Here is a 17,736-nt window from a genome sequence, read left to right as displayed (position 1 = left end):
CTTTTTACTTTAACAAGAATGAAGTAATTATTTTTATTATATAGTATTTTACTGTATATAACAAAGCCAAACCAAAGAAATGTGTAGTTTGCTCTTTGTTAAATGAATTAATATGCTTTCCCTGCAGTCCAGTCATTGCCACGCTTATGGGTTGCTCCAGATAAATCTCTATTTTGCAGACGCAATGTTATGCTGACTTACAGCGAAGTATTACGTGTGGAACAAACAGATGTAGAACATGCTGTACACTCTGTGACATTTGTTAATGTTCTTATCTTCATCCATTAGACAACTAAATATATCTTAATAATGGAATTGGGAATCTAAAGGTGTTATCAACCGTTTTGCAACCGTAGTGTGTTGCTTCCCTTACTAGGTTCATTAACCCTTTTATTGATACATTTTTTATTCTCTTTTGAAGAGTAACAATTCAACCAATAAAATATTACCCCACCAAAATCGCAACCTACATTCTATCCATTTAGACTTTGTACACACTGGGGCAGATTTTCCATTCAAAATGCGCCAGAATTCTGGTGTAGAAGCTGTGTGCCACATTTGTTAACGGTTTTAGACACATTTTTTTTTACACGCTCGACAAGGTGGCGTAACTTTGTGGGAAATGGACGTGGTCTAGTAGAAAGGGGAGTAGTCTAAAATGGGACTGCGCCAGAAATGTGCCAAAATTTTGGCACAAAAAATGTACGTCAGCTAAGCCTACAAATAGGTGCTTTAAGGAAGAGAAACGTGTCTAGCATGTCCAGCTAGATTCGCTAAATTTATAATTCGCCACATTCACCATATTTTTTCCCTCCCGTAAATACTGGCCGTAAACACGGGTCCTTTGTCACACGTTTTTAACCCGTATTTACGGAGCTGTGCCCATAAATACGGGTCCGTTGTCATCCGTATTCCACCCGTATTTACGGATCCGTAAAATAAAGGGGGCTGAAAATGATGTCACAATCATGTCCAAACCCCTTAAAAGGGTCAAATGATCGCTCAGACACCATTTTCTCTGCTTCTCTTTATTCAAAAATTTAAATCCCCTGACGTTGCCTAGCAACGCTCCAGTAATTACGGGTGCACACACGTAGCCACCCGTAATTACGGGAGCCCCATAGACTACTATGGGCCTGCCTGTGCCGTAATTACGGCCTGAAATAGGACATGTTCTATATTTTTCAACGGCCCAGGCACCTTCCCGTAATCAAACTGGAAGGTAACCATGGCCAATAGAAGTCTATGGTCCCGTAATTATGGGCGTTTTTACGGTCGTGTGCATGGGGCCTTAGTATTAGTAAATCCTCCTAACTGTGTCTGTTTTTTATTTCCAAACTTATTTAATAATTTTGGAGAATAGTATACCACATGTGTAGTAAATAATTGCGAAAACCTAAAATAATTGTTTTGTGAGGGGCACTTTAGTTAACTTTGAACCCATGGCCACAGGGCTCCAAGACAGCAGTATGAGCCATAGAGCCATTATGATACTTTTGTGTATGCATTTGTTTCCACCTATTTGGGGATTGTGGACTTGGGTACCAAATTTTAGCAGTTTTTCTTCACCAAAGAACAGGAAGTTTTTGTAAAACTTGATAAATCATGTTACCTGTTTTACTTTCTTAAAATCCTAACATGTGTGATGACATCAGCATGTTTCCTAGGCTCTCCTCCCCTCTCTCGTGTCACTGTCATGTCTTTTTTTGCTTCCTAATGGGTGCAGCAACACAGAGAAAAAAGTAGTGCCCACACTGGAATGGTCACTTCCCCAGGGAAATATGGTGTTGATGTCATTGGGGAGTATGGTTGAGGCAGTACCTATGTATTTCTGATAACAATGTCTGAAAAATCCTAGTTCACAGCCTTCAATAGATGCACTGAAAACAAAGGTTTAGACAAAAACATGTCTTCTAGAGGAGAAAACAATCCATGATATTATGATATCCAAGCCTACATTGCCACAATTTTGAGCAGTGGCCCATAGAATGTTATGGGCAAAGTATTAGGGTTTTGTATAGCAAAAATTTTTTTTTTTAATAAGCTTGTATGCATGAGGCTTAAAGAGGCTCTGTCACCAGATTTTGCAACCCCTATCTGCTATTGCAGCAGATAGGCGCTGCAATGTAGATTACAGTAACGTTTTTATTTTTAAAAAACGAGCATTTTTGGCCAAGTTATGACCATTTTTGTAGTTATGCAAATGAGGCTTGCAAAAGTCCAAGTGGGTGTGTTTAAAAGTAAAAGTCCAAGTGGGTGTGTATTATGTGCGTACATCGGGGCGTTTTTAATACTTTCACTAGCTGGGCGCTCTGAAGAGAAGTAACATCCTCTTCTCTTCAGAACGCCCAGCTTCTGACAGTGCAGATCTGTGACGTCACTCACAGGTCCTGCATCGTGACGGCCACATCGGCACCAGAGGCTACAGTTGATTCTGCAGCAGCATCAGCGTTTGCAGGTAAGATCGACTTACCTGCAAACGCTGATGCTGCTGCAGAATCAACTGTAGCCTCTGGTGCCGATGTGGCCGTCACGATGCAGGACCTGTGAGTGACGTCACAGATCTGCACTGTCAGAAGCTGGGCGTTCTGAAGAGAAGAGGATGTTACTTCTCATCAGAGCGCCCAGCTAGTGAAAGTATTAAAAACGCCCCGATGTACGCACATAATACACACCCACTTGGACTTTTACTTTTAAACACACCCACTTGGACTTTTGCAAGCCTCATTTGCATAACTACAAAAATGGTCATAACTTGGCCAAAAATGCTCGTTTTTTAAAAATAAAAACGTTACTGTAATCTACATTGCAGCGCCTATCTGCTGCAATAGCAGATAGGGGTTGCAAAATCTGGTGACAGAGCCTCTTTAAAGCATACCTTCCAACATTCAACGATCGTAAACAGGGATAATTCAGTGGCACATTCAAACTCTGCCCAATCCCTGTACATACACACCCAGTTCATTTTGCGTACCCACACAGTATAATGCTCCTAGAGTGACCCCACAAAGTGGCCCCACACATTTGATGCCCCTGTAGTACCCCAAAACATTCTCTTGCCTCCATTGCGCCACCCACAGTATCATGCCACTATAGCTCCCCTGCACAGTATCCTGCCTTCATAGTTCCCCTACACAATATCATGTCCCTGCACACCATTTCATGCCCCCATAGTGCCTGCTTTCAGTATCATGCCCCCATAGGGCCCCCACACGGTAAGATTAATTTCCACATGTAATAAAAGAGCCATTTATATTTGCTAATTATGGTTTCACAAAATTTTCAGCAAGAATTAAAATGGGCCCCCGCACTTTAATGTCTGCTAAATTCAGCCTGCAATATTACTTATTGAACCTGATCTAGTAAAGTACATCATAACTTATTTCTTGTCATAGTATATAACTTTTGTATAACTGTCTATGTATTACTTTTAAATCCTAGGGGCCAATTGCAATGAGAATGGCTAAACTAGCAATCAACCAAGGCATTGAGGTAAGTTTCTGTTATGTCATTATTACATATATATATATATATATATATATATATATATATATCTACCTCCTTACGCTCCACATGCATTTCTTTAAAGGGTGTTATCCGGGGATGAAAAATTGCATTGCAATAATATGTGATGACGCTCCGACACGGCCCGACGTGACTGAGCTCTTGCTTCATGTGCTGTTCGTGAACATGACCGCAAGTGACTGTCACATTGCCTATTGCTTGAGTCCCGTGCAGAGCATCAGCTAGCGCTTTGTTCGGGACTCCAGCACTGCTCCCGACGTCCATGTTTGGTCAATTCAGGGGTTTCCTATCACTGGAGTCCCTGAGCAAAGCATCAGCTGATGCCCTGCCTGGGGACTCCACAACTTCTGCCCATGTCATTGCCAATTTCACTGTCACTGTCTGAGCCGTGTTGGAGCGTCATCACTATTACAAAAGCTCCAGCACTTCCTGAATAATTCATGAGGTTTGAACTGCACCATTTAGCACAGAATTTTTAATTAAAGTATATTAGTTACTTAGTTTCACATAAATATATTATTTCAATGCAATTTTTGGTCCCCAGATAACCCCTTTAATCATCTTGGGTCCAGGCCTGCTGCTTGCTGCTATGTTATATGCTCCTGGGGTTTGCATTACGGTTGTACTTGAATATAAATAGGTAGCATGTACTCTTTGGGAGCCAGTGGACAATTTTTCTGCCTATGGTAACCCACTAGGTAGGGATCCTATCGTTGGTTAACTAGTGGCGGAAGTCCAAGAGAAACCAGCAGGGAACCAACTTGTCTTTTGTCCGATTACTGTTGTACTGATTTAGTTTTCAGTCTACGGTGGTTTAGGGATATCACTCTGTCCCTGGGAATCCAGTGGATAATATGCAGTCCTTTGTCTGTCTAGTTGTTAAAGGCCAGTTTGTGATGTCTAGATTTTTTATGTTCATACGCAGGTGTTTAGGGGTTAAAATGTCTCTGGTACTAGTAGGGACTCCGCCTTTGATTACATATGCCCTGCTTTTTCTGCAAATATCAGTTGTCTAAGGCCCCATGCACACAAACTTATTTTTTTCCTCCCGTAAATACTGATGTAAATACGGGTCCGTTGTCACCAGTATTCCACCCGTATTTACGGACCCGTTTTATCTGTTCTAATCGGCAGCCCCTTTTCTCTATCAGTGCTAGATAGAGAGAAGGGGCAGCCCTTTCGGGCAGAGTTTCCACAGCGATTAAAAGTAAAAGTAGTTCATACGTACCCCGGCCGTTGTCTTGGTGACGCGTCCCTCTTTAGACATCCAGTCCGACCTCCCTGGATGACGCGGCAGTCCATGTGACCGCTGCAGCCTGTGATTGGCCTGTGATTTGCTGCAGCGGTCACATGGGATGAAACGTCATCCCGGGAGGCCGGACTGGAGGAAGAAGCAGGGAGTTCTGGGTAAGTTAACTGTCCCGGGTGCTGAAAGCGTTACTGCTGATCAGTTAACTCTTTCAGCACCCTGGACAGTGACTATGCCCTGACGTCGCCTAGCAACGCTCCCGTAATTACGGGTGCACACACATAGCCACCCGTAATTACGGGAGCCCCATAGACTTCTATGAGCCTGCCCGTGCAGTAATTCTGGCCTGAAATAGGACATGTTCCATATTTTTCAACGGCCCGGGCACCTTCCCGTAAGCAAACGGGAAGGTACCCGTGGCCAATAGAAGTCTATGGGCCCGTAATTACGGGCCGTAACTGCGGCCCGTAATCACGGGTGTTTTTACGTTCGTGTGCATGAGGCCTAAGATTGGTGCAGGAAAGGGAGAACAGAGTAGCTCTGCTCAAACATCCCATCAACCTCTATCAGAGCATTGTACATTTAAGGCTCCGTTCACATCTGCTTTTTCTGTTCTGTCATAAAAATAGAATAGCTGAACCCAATGGCGCCCGATGGGTTCCGTCGGGTTTCAAAAGGTCCAATAGTACTTTACTTTTACACATTAATCCAGAAATGCTTTGTAATTGCAGGTGGATTTGGCAACTGGTTTAGCGATAGAAGAAGCATGCTATGCTCAGGTATGTATTTCTGCATGAACAAATGACATGACTTTGTTACCTAGTAGGAAGATCATGACGGTGAATCACAGAAATGGAAATACATGGGTTTATTATGAGGAATATACAGTGGGCAAGGAGGTACAAATGACAGCACAATCTCACTACTATACTATCAGTGTGTGAAGAGTGAGAAAGTATGGTAACGTAATATATTTCCAATTATTTTTCCACTGATGCATTCAGACTATTAACCCCCACATTCCTCCCCCCCCCCCCCCCCACACAAGATAACAGTATCAAGGCGCTATCTGACATGAAGCCGCGTGACATTTTCTTGTTTCAGGACTTGAACATTTAAATGAACTGGATATTGGGGTTTGACATTTTCAGATTTCATTATTTGCAGGGGCGTTCTTAATTGTTTTATTTGTTGTTTGTTTATTTCTTCCACAGGAAGGACTTATTGTTTTTATAATGTAAACCTCCCACGCAAAAATCAGCAAATGGTGTTTATGCAAGTTAGCTAAATTTAGGATTCCTAAACGGCCGCGCTTTAATTTGAGCATTCATTTCAGGCTCCACGCCATATGCATTGCTGTTGTTTACAGAAGTAGAATCTGTGCTATTTTATCACGAGTGGCATTTTATTTCATTTTTTGCTGCTTGCCGCTTTGTCAACAGTCACTCAAAATGGTATTCCGAGACAGTTACATTATTAAAGATCTTGTTTTTGACAGAACTGTGGAACATACAGATTTATGTGTCCTTCTTCTTTGGTGACAGGTTTAGCTATATACATTAATATGGCTCTGTTTGTGACAGTCCTAGATAAATGTTGTATATACACTATGTTCATTTTTTTATTTTAAATGACCCTCATATTAAAGATAACACTTGATGCGGATTCCAGATAGTAGGCGGTGAAAACACCTATCCTATACCTTTAAAATGTCAAACTTGTAGAAATTGATCGCATAAAATTTGATGAAAATTTGTAGAAACTGATACACTTTTTGGTTCTGTGCCTTTTTTTGCTGCGAAACAAAGATGCAAGAAAATGTAGCAACTTTAAGGAGCAGCTACTGGTATATTCTTGCAATGTGTGTTCAACATGATGCTTGTATTATATTTTTTTTAATTTTTATGTGGCGTAGACCAGATTATGTTCATATGATAGTCTTCGTACAACTTTCTTCCCTGGCGCATGGCGTGTGGCCGCTATTTATACGGTTATTCTGTTCCTCTTGTGGTTGCACCTAGCTTCCTGAACTGTTAACTTCTGAAATGTCAGAAAAGTCACATTAGTTGCAGTCCCGTTTTATGTACCTCTACCGCTTTGACCCTTCTGATGTCTCCACCATAAGACTACAGCATTTAGAAATATGATTATTTAGTCGGCAACATTTTGACTTAATGTTTTTGCTCAAATAAGAGCGTTTTAAAAGAGGATCTCCGATTTGGACAACCCCTCCCCTCTTGAAAGTTCCCTTAATAATGAGCTACTTGCAGGGGTTACAACTACTATGAGCCAGGCCCAACAGAGGGAGAACTTCTTTTTGCAGCAGTTCTCGCTTGTGGCTAATAGAGGTGACCTCTTTATTTAGAGAAGGATTTAGAGGATATAAAGACTATTCTTTGCATCCATAAAGTGCTGCATTAAACACAATTTTCCCTTCTAACTTGTCAGTAAGTTTTAGGAGACCCCTTTAACAAGTAAGTCAATGAGTTGCTGTGTAACCTGAAATCCATTAGACATTGCCACTTTGTTGAATTACATTCTGATTTGTTGTAACTTTAAAAATATTCGATTTTTTTATTTATTTTTTGCTCTTTTTACAGGTTATCCCAACAAAGGATAGGATTGAAGGCTTACTTGCATTTAAGGAAAAAAGGCCTCCGCGTTACATAGGAGAATAAGGAAAGCACGACAGTACCTTTCCTAAGAAAAGGGTAGAAAGGGAAGTGTCATGGGGACCTTCTTTCTGTTCCTTGCCTCAGTACATGGAATTTCACAACCATTGAAGTAAAAATTTAAAACATTACAGCATCTGGGATAAGCCCTTACATGTACCTGTTTGAAGTTTGTGTTTCAGATCATTTTGATAGTCTCGGACAGCCTGTGCCTACATGCACTGTCACTCATTTGCCTGTTCTAAGTTACTTGAAATGTGAGAGACTTCGACAGCAAACACTAGTATGTTTCAGAGCTACGCACAATGGCAAGCACTTTCTTTTCTTTTCTTTTTTGCTTCAGCAGCATCGTAAGTAATGAAATTCTGTATACATAGAATATCGAAGTAATGTGAAATAAAGCCATAGAAATGATTACTCATATTATCAATAAAAATGCATCTTCCGTTTAAGAACACAATTGGGATGTATGAACCAATAAATTCTATTATACTGGAAAATGCTGAGTTGTGGATTAAATAGTTCATGGTAAATGTTCAATTATCAAAGACAATACTAGAAACCACATTACCAGTGTATTGCATGCATGTTTTAGCAGGCATAAGCTAAATAGTTGTTTGTTCTTGTGATCATTTCAAACTTGGTCATGGAAAGAAAGCTGCTACAAACTGTATCCACTGGGACCTTAAAGAGGCTCTGTCACCAGATTTTGCAACCCCTATCTGCTATTGCAGCAGATAGGCGCTGCAATGTAGATTACAGTAACGTTTTTATTTTTAAAAAACGAGCAGTTTTGGCCAAGTTATGACCATTTTCGTATTTATGCAAATGAGGCTTGCAAAAGTACAACTGGGCGTGTTGAAAAGTAAAAGTACAACTGGGCGTGTATTATGTGCGTACATCGGGGCGTGTTTACTACTTTTACTAGCTGGGCGTTGTGTATAGAAGTATCATCCACTTCTCTTCAGAACGCCCAGCTTCTGGCAGTGCAGACACAGCCGTGTTCTCCAGAGATCACGCTGTGACGTCACTCACAGGTCCTGCATCGTGTCAGACGAGCGAGGACACATCGGCACCAGAGGCTACAGATGATTCTGCAGCAGCATCGGCGTTTGCAGGTAAGTCGATGTAGCTACTTACCTGCAAATGCTGATGCTGCTGCAGAATCAACTGTAGCCTCTGGTGCCGATGTGGCCGACACGATGCAGGACCTGTGAGTGACGTCACAGATCTGCACTGCCAGCAGCTGGGCGTTCTGCAGAGAAGTGGATGATACTTCTATACACAACGCCCAGCTAGTAAAAGTAGTAAACACGCCCCGATGTACGCACATAATACACGCCCAGTTGTACTTTTGTAAGCCTCATTTGCATAAATACGAAAAAATGGTCATAACTTGGCCAAAAATGCTCGTTTTTTAAAAATAAAAACGTTACTGTAATCTACATTGCAGCGCCTATCTGCTGCAATAGCAGATAGGGGTTGCAAAATCTGGTGACAGAGCCTCTTTAAATCTTGAGCGAAAGTCTTACCAGCACAACAACACATACATCCTGAGCTTTAGCTCAGGGAAGCTATATATTGCAGTCAGTGAGGCATTGTACTAAGTAAGGCTAGGTTCACACATAGCGGATTTACAAGTATGAGTCCAAGTCTATTCATGTATTCATGCCCCCCACCGCCCTACAGACGCTTTTTGACACTTTTCCCCCTATTACTGTGGATATGGAAAAATAAAGGGTAAATCAGCGGCTGGAAGCCGGGGGCAGTTTGAATACATGAATAAACTTGGAGACATACTGGCCATTCAACACAAGTTTAAGTTCTAAATATTCCTAAACTAAAATAAAAACATTAACTAATAAGTATGCTGAAATCAGTGTGTCCGTCACTTCTTTATGCTGCCCTCAGACAGCTGATCACCCGATCCAGCCTGCACGGAACACCCGTGCAAGACTTAGACTATGCCGCTTCAGAAAGGTGGCGACCTAGCCTTAGGCCAATAGTGACTACCATGAATAGGTGTATTAGTGATCACTAACGGGTTAAGCATCATTTTTTCATTCATGGAGAGCAAATTTAAAAATGGTGATAAATTGAAACAAAGTATATAAGAAAGTTGCAGAACTTTTCATTATCTATGATTTAGCTTTATTGACATAAGACTGGAAACCCCCTTTAATTGACTACTTATGAAATTGGCCTTAATATTTATTTACATGCGAAATTATGTTGCTATCCCCAATGGAGACTCGGATTAATGTGAGTGCACTCTCGCTGTGCAATAAATGTAATAACTAGAAAAATAAAGAAACCTACGTTTTCTAGAACTATACCTAGATTGTGTCCTATTAATTATAGGCAACAAATTGGCTCTTTCCACTGGTCTAAGCGTATTTAGAAATTGCGCTGACATGACTTTTCGAAGTGAGAGATGGGTGCTTGATCCAATGATTGGATTGGTGGTAACACTTCTTTGCACCAACTGGTTCAAATGGGGGCAAGAAGGCAGAAATTCACGTTTTCTAGTGAAAATGTATTAGTTGCATAATCCAAATTCTTCTTTTAGCAAACCTTTCACAGGAGACAGAGAAAACCGTGTAAGAGATGCTTCTGCACAGAGACTGAAATACATAATGCTGAGATGTTGCTGTAGGTAGAAATACTTTATAACGTCTTCTCGTCAACAAACTATTATTCACCTGTTATTTACCTGAACAGTGTATAATGAATGCCACGGGTCACTTGATTTGTGGTTTGTTCGTGACATGACTACTGACATTTTTAGTCTATTCAGTTAGCCCATAGATGCATTACACTAGACTAATCCATGAGATAAAACATTTTTGCATTATTTTTTTAACAGAAGCTATCAAGAAAGTTATTATATTATGTATTTTATATTACAAAACCGTGTTTCCTATTCTATAAATAAATTGTAAAGGATCTGCCAGACACAGCTTCTGTGTTGACGCCCGTGGTTAATCAGTCTGCATGTGTCCCTAGGTCTGATAGAGTGACTCGTTCTGCTACCACTTAGGCTGGTAGGCTGAGGAGTGCTTGAACCTATCACAGCCTGGCCAGACGGTTCTAGCTCCCGCCCTTGGTCTATTTATACCTTCATTTGCTGTCTGTCCTTTGCCTGTGATTCTTGTGTTTCCTTGCTCTGCTGTTCCTGCTAATACCATTGACCTCTGCCTCATATTGACCCTGCTTGACTGACTATTCTCCTGTTCTACTTTTGTTACCGCGTATTCTCCAGGTTTGACTCGGCTCGTTCACTACTCTGTTGCTCACGGTGTTTCCGTGGAAAACTTTCCCACTTCCCTTGCTTCTGTGCTCCCTTGTCTGTTTTGTTTGTCATTCACATAGTGAGCGTAGGGACCGTCGCCCAGTTGTACGCCGTCGCCTAGGACGGACTGTGCAAGTAGGCAGGGACTGAGTGGCGGGTAGATTAGGGCTCACCTGTCCGTCTCCCTACCTCGACATTACATAATCACAGGCCCATATACCTTTTCTACCTTGGTTCCTACACTACTATGGACCCCCTTGAGGCCCTGGCTCAGCAAATGCAGGGTCTCTCCCTACAGGTCCAAGGCCTGGCTCAGAGGTGCAACCAGCGTGATGCTACCCAGGTAGTGCCCTCCACCTCACCTCTTGAACCCCACCTCAAGTTGCCTGACCGGTTCTCAGGGGACCGGAAGAATTTTTTCTCCTTTCAGGAGAATTGTAGGCTCTATTTCCGTCTAAGGCCCCACTCCTCAGGTTCTGAGAGCCAGCGAGTGGGTATAATTATGTCCCGGCTCCAGGACGGCCCCCCAGAATGGGCCTTCTCCTTGGCTCCTGACGCCCCTGAACTTTACTCTGTTGACCTTTTTTTTCTGCTCTCGGGCTCATCTATAACGAGACTGACAAGACTGCCTTTGCCGAGAGTCAGCTGGTGACCTTACCTCAGGGTAAGCGACCCGTTGAGGAGTACTGTTCTGACTTTAGGAAGTGGTGTGTAGCTTCTCGGTGGAATGACCCTGCCTTGAGGTGCCAGTTTAGATTGGGTCTGTCGAACGCCCTGAAAGACCTGTTAGTTAGCTATCCCTCTTCTGACTCTCTAGATCAGGTTATGGCTTTAGCGGTACGTATTGACCGATGTCTCAGGGAACGACGACTTGAACGTTTTTGTGCCTTCTCCTCTGGTTTCCCTATGATGGCTCCCGAGGTTCCGTTGCTTCGTTCTTACACGGAAAACTCGGATGAACCAATGCAACTCGGGGCCTCCGTGTCTCCCCAACAAAGTAGAGAGCTCCGCAGGAAGAATGGTCTCTGCTTCTACTGTGGGGATGACAAGCATCAAGTGAACGACTGTCCTAGGCGTAAGAATAAGCAGCCAGAAAACTTCCGCGCCTAAGTGATCATCGGGGAGGTCGCTTGGGCGCACAGGTATTTCCTGTAAATATGAAACCTAATAAGATCTTGCTTCCCTTTGAGGTCTCTTTTGAGGGTAGGTCTGCCATCGGCAGTGCCTTCGTGGATTCAGGGTCTTCTGCTAATATTATGTCTGTGGAATTTGCTATGTCTCTAGCTATGCCATTGATTGATTTACCTAAACCTGTACCGGTAGTGGGTATCGAGTCCACTCCACTTGCTAATGGTTATTTTACACAGCATACCCCTGTTTTTGAACTCCTTGTTGGCTCCATTCATTTGGAGCAGTGTTCTGTACTGGTGATGCAGGGATTATCCTCCGATTTGGTTTTAGGAATTCCCTGGTTGCAGAGGCATAATCCCACGATTAACAGGAATACGGGGGATCTTACTAAATGGGGTAATGAATGCATGACATCCTGTTTTTCTATTAATTTTATATCTCTCCCTGAGGAGGTGAACACTATACCTGAGTTTATTCAGGACTTCGCTGATGTTTTTTCTAAAAAGGCCTCCGAAGAGTTACCTCCTCATAGAGAATACGATTGCGCTATCGATTTGATACCAGGAGCTAAGCTCCCTAAGGGTAGGATATTTAATCTCTCTTGTCCCGAACGTGAAGCCATGAGAGAATATATCCAGGAAAGCCTGGCCAAGGGTTACATTCGCCCCTCTACTTCTCCGGTAGGTGCTTGCTTCTTCTTCGTAGGGAAGAAGGATGGTGGTCTTAGGCCGTGCATCGATTACCGAAACTTGAATAAGGTCACTGTAAGGAATTAGTATCCCCTTCCTTTGATTCCTGATCTCTTCAATCAGGTTCAAGGGGCCCAATGGTTCTCTAAGTTTGATCTTCGGGGGTTTATAACCTTATCCGAATCAGAGAAGGGGATGAGTGGAAAACTGCGTTTAACACGCCCGAAGGTCATTTCGAATACCTCGTCATGCCCTTTGGGATGTGTAATGCTCCCGCGGTCTTCCAAAATTTCATTAATGAGATTTTAAGAGACTACCTGGGGGTATTTCTTGTAGTGTACCTTGATGACATACTTGTGTTTTCCAAGGACTGGTCCTCCCACATTCAGCATGTCAGGAAGGTGCTCCAGGCCCTTCGGGAAAACAAACTCTTTGCTAAAACTGAAAAATGTGTGTTTGGGGTGCAGGAGATAAAATTTTTGGGTCAAATCCTCTCTCCTAATGAATTCCGTATGGACCCTGCCAAGGTTCAGGGTTCAGGCTATGGCTGAATGGGTCCAACCTGCCTCCCTGAAGGCGTTACAGTGCTTCCTGGGGTTTGCTAATTACCACAGGAGATTTATTGCTAACTTCTCGGTCATCGCTAAGCCTCTTACGGATCTTACTCGCAAGGGTGCTGATATCCTCCACTGGCCTCCGGAGGTGGTCCAGGCTTTTGAGATCCTTAAGAAGTGCTTTATCTTGGCCCCAGTGCTGATTCAGCCTAACCAAATGGAGCCATTCATCGTGGAGGTTGACGCCTCCGAGGTGGGAGTGGGTGTTGTCTTGTCCCAGGGTACCAGGTTTCTCACCCATCTCCGTCCCTGTGCCTACTTCTCCAGGAAGTTCTCGCCCACTGAGAGTAACTATGACGTTGGCAACCGCGAACTCTTCGCCATTAAATGGGCATTTGAAGACTGGCGCCACTTCTTGGAGTGGGCTAGGCACCAGGTAACGGTCCTTACCAACCACAAGAATCTGGTTTTCCTAGAATCTGCCCTGAGGCTAAACACGAGACAAGCTCGATGGGCGTTGTTTTTTACTAGATTCAACTTTGTGGTCACCTATAGGGCTGGGTCTAAAAATATTAAAGCTGATGCACTGTCGCGTAGCTTCATGGCCAGCCCTCCTTCGGAGGAGGATCCTGCTTGTGTTTTGCCCCCAGGTATAATCATATCCTCTGTTGATTCTGACTTAGTCTCTGAAATTGCGGCTGATCAAGGTTCAGCTCCCGGGAACCTTCCTGAGAACAAGCTGTTTGTTCCCCTGCAATTCCGGCTAAGGGTACTCAGGGAAAATCATGACTCTGCACTATCTGGCCATCCTGGGTACCAAGCACCTCATTTCTAGAACCTATTGGTGTCCTGGGTTGACTAAAGACTTTAAGGCCTACGTCGCCGCTTATGAAATTTGTGCTAGGTCCAAGACTCCCAGGTCCCAACCAGCGGGCTTACTATGTTCTTTGCCCATTCTTCAGAGACCTTGGATCCATATCTCCATGGATTTTATCACCAAGCTGCCTCCATCCCAAGGCAAGTCGGTGGTGTGGGTTGTAGTAGACCGCTTCAGTAAGATGTTCCACCTTGTGCCCCTCAAGAAACTACCCAATGCCAAGATGTTAGCTACCTTGTTTGTCAAACACATCCTGCGTTTCCATGGGGTTCCTGTCAATATTGTTTCTGACAGAGGGGTACAATTTGTTTCATTGTTTTGGAGAGCTTTCTGTAAAAAGTTGGAGATTGATCTGTCCTTCTCCTCGGCCTTCCATCTTGAAAATAATTGCCAAACTGAGAGGACTAATCAGTCTCTAGAACAATATTTAAGGTGTTTTATCTCTGACTGTCAATATGATTGGGTCTCCTTCATTCCCCTCGCCGAATTTTCCCTTAATAACCGGGTCAGTAACTCGTCAGGGATCTTCCCCTTTTTCTGTAATTTTGGGTTTAATATACCGTTCTCCTCCGTTTCACCTGGTGATTCCAACAATCCCGAGGTAGATGTCGTTCATCGGGAACTGTGCACAGTCTGGGCCCAGGGTCAGAAGAACCTAGAGGCGTCCCAGAGCATACAAAAGACTCAGGCAGATAAAAGACGTTCTGCTAACCCCTTGTTTGTGGTCGGGGATCTGGTGTAGCTGTCTTCAAAAAACTTGCGCCTTAAAGTTCCGTCCAAAAAGTTTGCTCCCCGGTATATAGGGCCGTACAAGGTCATTGAGGTACTTAACCCTATCTCCTTCCGGCTGGAGTTACCCCCATCCTTTCAAATACACAACGTGTTTCATGCCTCCCTCCTGAAACGCTGCTCCCCGTCCTTGGCTACCTCGAGGAAACCCCCGGTCCCTGATTCTCACCCCTGTAGGGGTAGAATTTGAGGTGGCCAAGATTGTGGACAGCAGGATGGTCCAAGGCTCATTCCAGTACCTGGTCCATTGGAGAGGATACGGGAGTGAGGAGAGGACTTGGGTACCCGCCCAGGATGATCACGCTGGGTTATTCCTCATGAGGTTCCATCTTCGGTTCTCCAATAAGCCAGGTCCACCTAGGAAGGGTCCAGTGGCCCCTCATAAAAGGGGGGGTACTGTAAAGGATCTGCCAGACACAGCTTCTGTGTCGACGCCCGTGGTTAATCAGTCTGCATCTGTCCCTAGGTCTGATAGAGTGACTCGATCTGGTACCACTCAGGCTGGTAGGCAGAGGAGTGGAGGAGACTCGGCTCGTTCACTACTCTGTTGCTCACGGTGTTTCCGCGGGCAACTTCCCCTCTTCCCTTGCTTCTGTGTTCCCTTGTCTGTTTTGTTTGTCGTTCACATAGTAAGCGTAGGGACCATTGCCCAGTTGTACGTCGTCGCCTAGGATGGACTGTGCAAGTAGGCAGGGACTGAGTGGCGGGTAGATTGTGGCTCACCTGTCCGTCTCCCTACCCCGACATTACATAAATACATTAAAAAGTACAAGTATGGCGCCTTTACTTTTTTATGTTGGATCATTAGCAACTTTCACCCATGATATAATTTGAGTGGATTCTATAAACATCTTCCACAAACTGAAATAAAAGCTCTTCAGTAAATTTAAGCTTATTATCACACCCCTATTAAGATCTATGTAGGTGAGCACATGCAACCTAATGTGATATGCCTATGAGGCAAAAGATGAGCGAAAGATGCCAGTGGTGGTAAAAGTAATAAGCTCCACTAACTGCTTTGATTGTTATTATTATCCTCTCATCTGTGTGTGTTATAGAATCACTAGTTGAGCAATTCTCAGAGTGAAAGTTGATGGAATTGCTATGTGAGCGATTCCCCAAAGGCAGCTGGAGACTGTCTGGAACAAACGTGCAAGTAAACCTGCTACCTCAAATCCGTCACAACTCTGATCAGCAGAGTCTAAGGCTACTCCATGGTCTTCACTGGAGCCCACCGCAAGGCAGGTTAAAATTGGCTGCATAGAACCCAGGTTGCTATAACAGAGTACAGTGTTGGACAAGAGGTGCAATGCAGGCAAAGCCATAACAGATAATAAGACAGCCAGAGGATAAACAGAAAGTCCAAATCACAAAGCTAGAGGATATTGTAACGACGGGGGTAGGGAAACGGACAAGTGAGCCCTAATCTACCCGCCACTCTGTCCCTGCCTACTTGCAACGACCCGCCCTAGTCGACGGGGTACAAATGGGCGGCGGTCCCTACGCTCAGTAAGTGCACGAGACAAACATACAAGGGAATACAAAGCAAAGGGAAAGGGGCAGTTGACCACGGCAACACCGTGAGCAACCAGAGTGGTGAACGAGCCAAGTCAAACCAGGAGAGCACGAGGTACCAAACGCAGAGCAGGAGAGTAGTCAGTAAGCCAGGGTCAGTATGGAGCAGGATCAAATAGTAGGAGCTGTAGCTGGGCCAGGAAACCACACGGAAAGAATCACAAGCAAGGAGGAACAGGAAAGGCAGGTATAAATAGACAGAGGGCGGGAGCTAGCTGAGTCTGGCCAGGCTGCGATAGGCTCTCCCACTCCTAAGCCTGCCAGCCTGAGTGGTGGAAGCTGGAGTCAGTCTCAGAGACATAGACTCAGGTGAAGACTGATTATCTATGGGCGTTAACCCCGAAGCTGTGCCTGGCAGATCCTTTACAGTACCCCCCCTTTTATGAGGGGCCACCGGACCCTTTCTAAGTGGACCTGGTTTATTGGGGAAATTAAGGTGGAACTTCCTGACCAATACCCCATCGTGAACATCCCGGGCGGGTACCCAAGTCCTCTCCTCAGGCCCGTATCCTCTCCAATGGACCAGGTACTGGAGGGAGCCTTGGACCATCTTGCTGTCCACAATCTTGGCCACCTCGAATTCCACCCCCTCAGGGGTGAGAACGGGAACAGGAGGTTTCCTCGAGGGAGCCAAGGACGGGGAGCAGCGTTTAAGGAGGGAGGCATGAAACACGTCGTGTATACGAAAAGATGGGGGTAACTCCAGCCGGAAGGAGACAGGATTGAGGACTTCAATGACCTTGTACGGCCCAATAAACCGGGGAGCAAACTTCTTGGACGGGACCTTAAGACGCAAGTTCCTAGACGATAACCACACCAGATCCCCGACCATAAACAAGGGGTTAGCAGAACGTTTTCTATCAGCCTGAGTTTTTTGTACGCTCTGGGACGCCTCTAGGTTCTTCTGAACCTGGGCCCAGACTGTGCACAGTTCCCGATGAACGACCTCTACCTCCGCATTGTTGGAACTACCAGGTGAAACAGAGGAGAACCGTGGATTAAACCCAAAATTACAGAAAAAGGGGGAGACCCCTGACGAGTTACTGACCCGGTTATTAAGGGAACATTCAGCGAGGGGAATGAATGAGACCCAATCATATTGACCGTCAGAGATAAAACACCTTAAATATTGTTCTAGAGATTGATTAGTCCTCTCCGTTTGGCCATTGGTTTCAGGATGGAAGGCAGAGGAGAAGGACAGATCAATCTCCAACTTTTTACAGAAGGCTCTCCAAAACAAAGAAACAAATTGTACCCCTCTGTCCGAAACAATATTGACAGGGACCCCATGGAGACGCAGGATGTGTTTGACAAACAAGGTAGCTAACGTCTTGGCGTTGGGTAGTTTCTTGAGGGGCACAAAGTGGCACATCTTACTGAAGC

General features: G+C 44.3%; 1 protein-coding gene across 1 annotated transcript in view; it reads left to right on the top strand.

The window, feature by feature from the left end:
- AUH (AU RNA binding methylglutaconyl-CoA hydratase) overlaps nt 1-7,946 on the top strand; it is a 232,352-nt gene extending 224,406 nt beyond the window's left edge. The window contains exons 8-10 of the mRNA XM_075852664.1: nt 3,442-3,492; nt 5,506-5,553; nt 7,375-7,946. Of these exons, the coding sequence (XP_075708779.1) occupies nt 3,442-3,492; nt 5,506-5,553; nt 7,375-7,452 (177 nt within the window). The 3' untranslated portion in view covers nt 7,453-7,946. The remainder of the gene's footprint in view (nt 1-3,441; nt 3,493-5,505; nt 5,554-7,374) is intronic.
- Nucleotides 7,947-17,736: the final 9,790 nt, after the last annotated feature.

This window comes from Rhinoderma darwinii, chromosome 1 (genome assembly GCF_050947455.1).
Source record: "Rhinoderma darwinii isolate aRhiDar2 chromosome 1, aRhiDar2.hap1, whole genome shotgun sequence".
NCBI classification, from domain to species: domain Eukaryota; kingdom Metazoa; phylum Chordata; class Amphibia; order Anura; family Rhinodermatidae; genus Rhinoderma; species Rhinoderma darwinii.
This window is presented reverse-complemented; position numbering and strand designations above follow the sequence as displayed.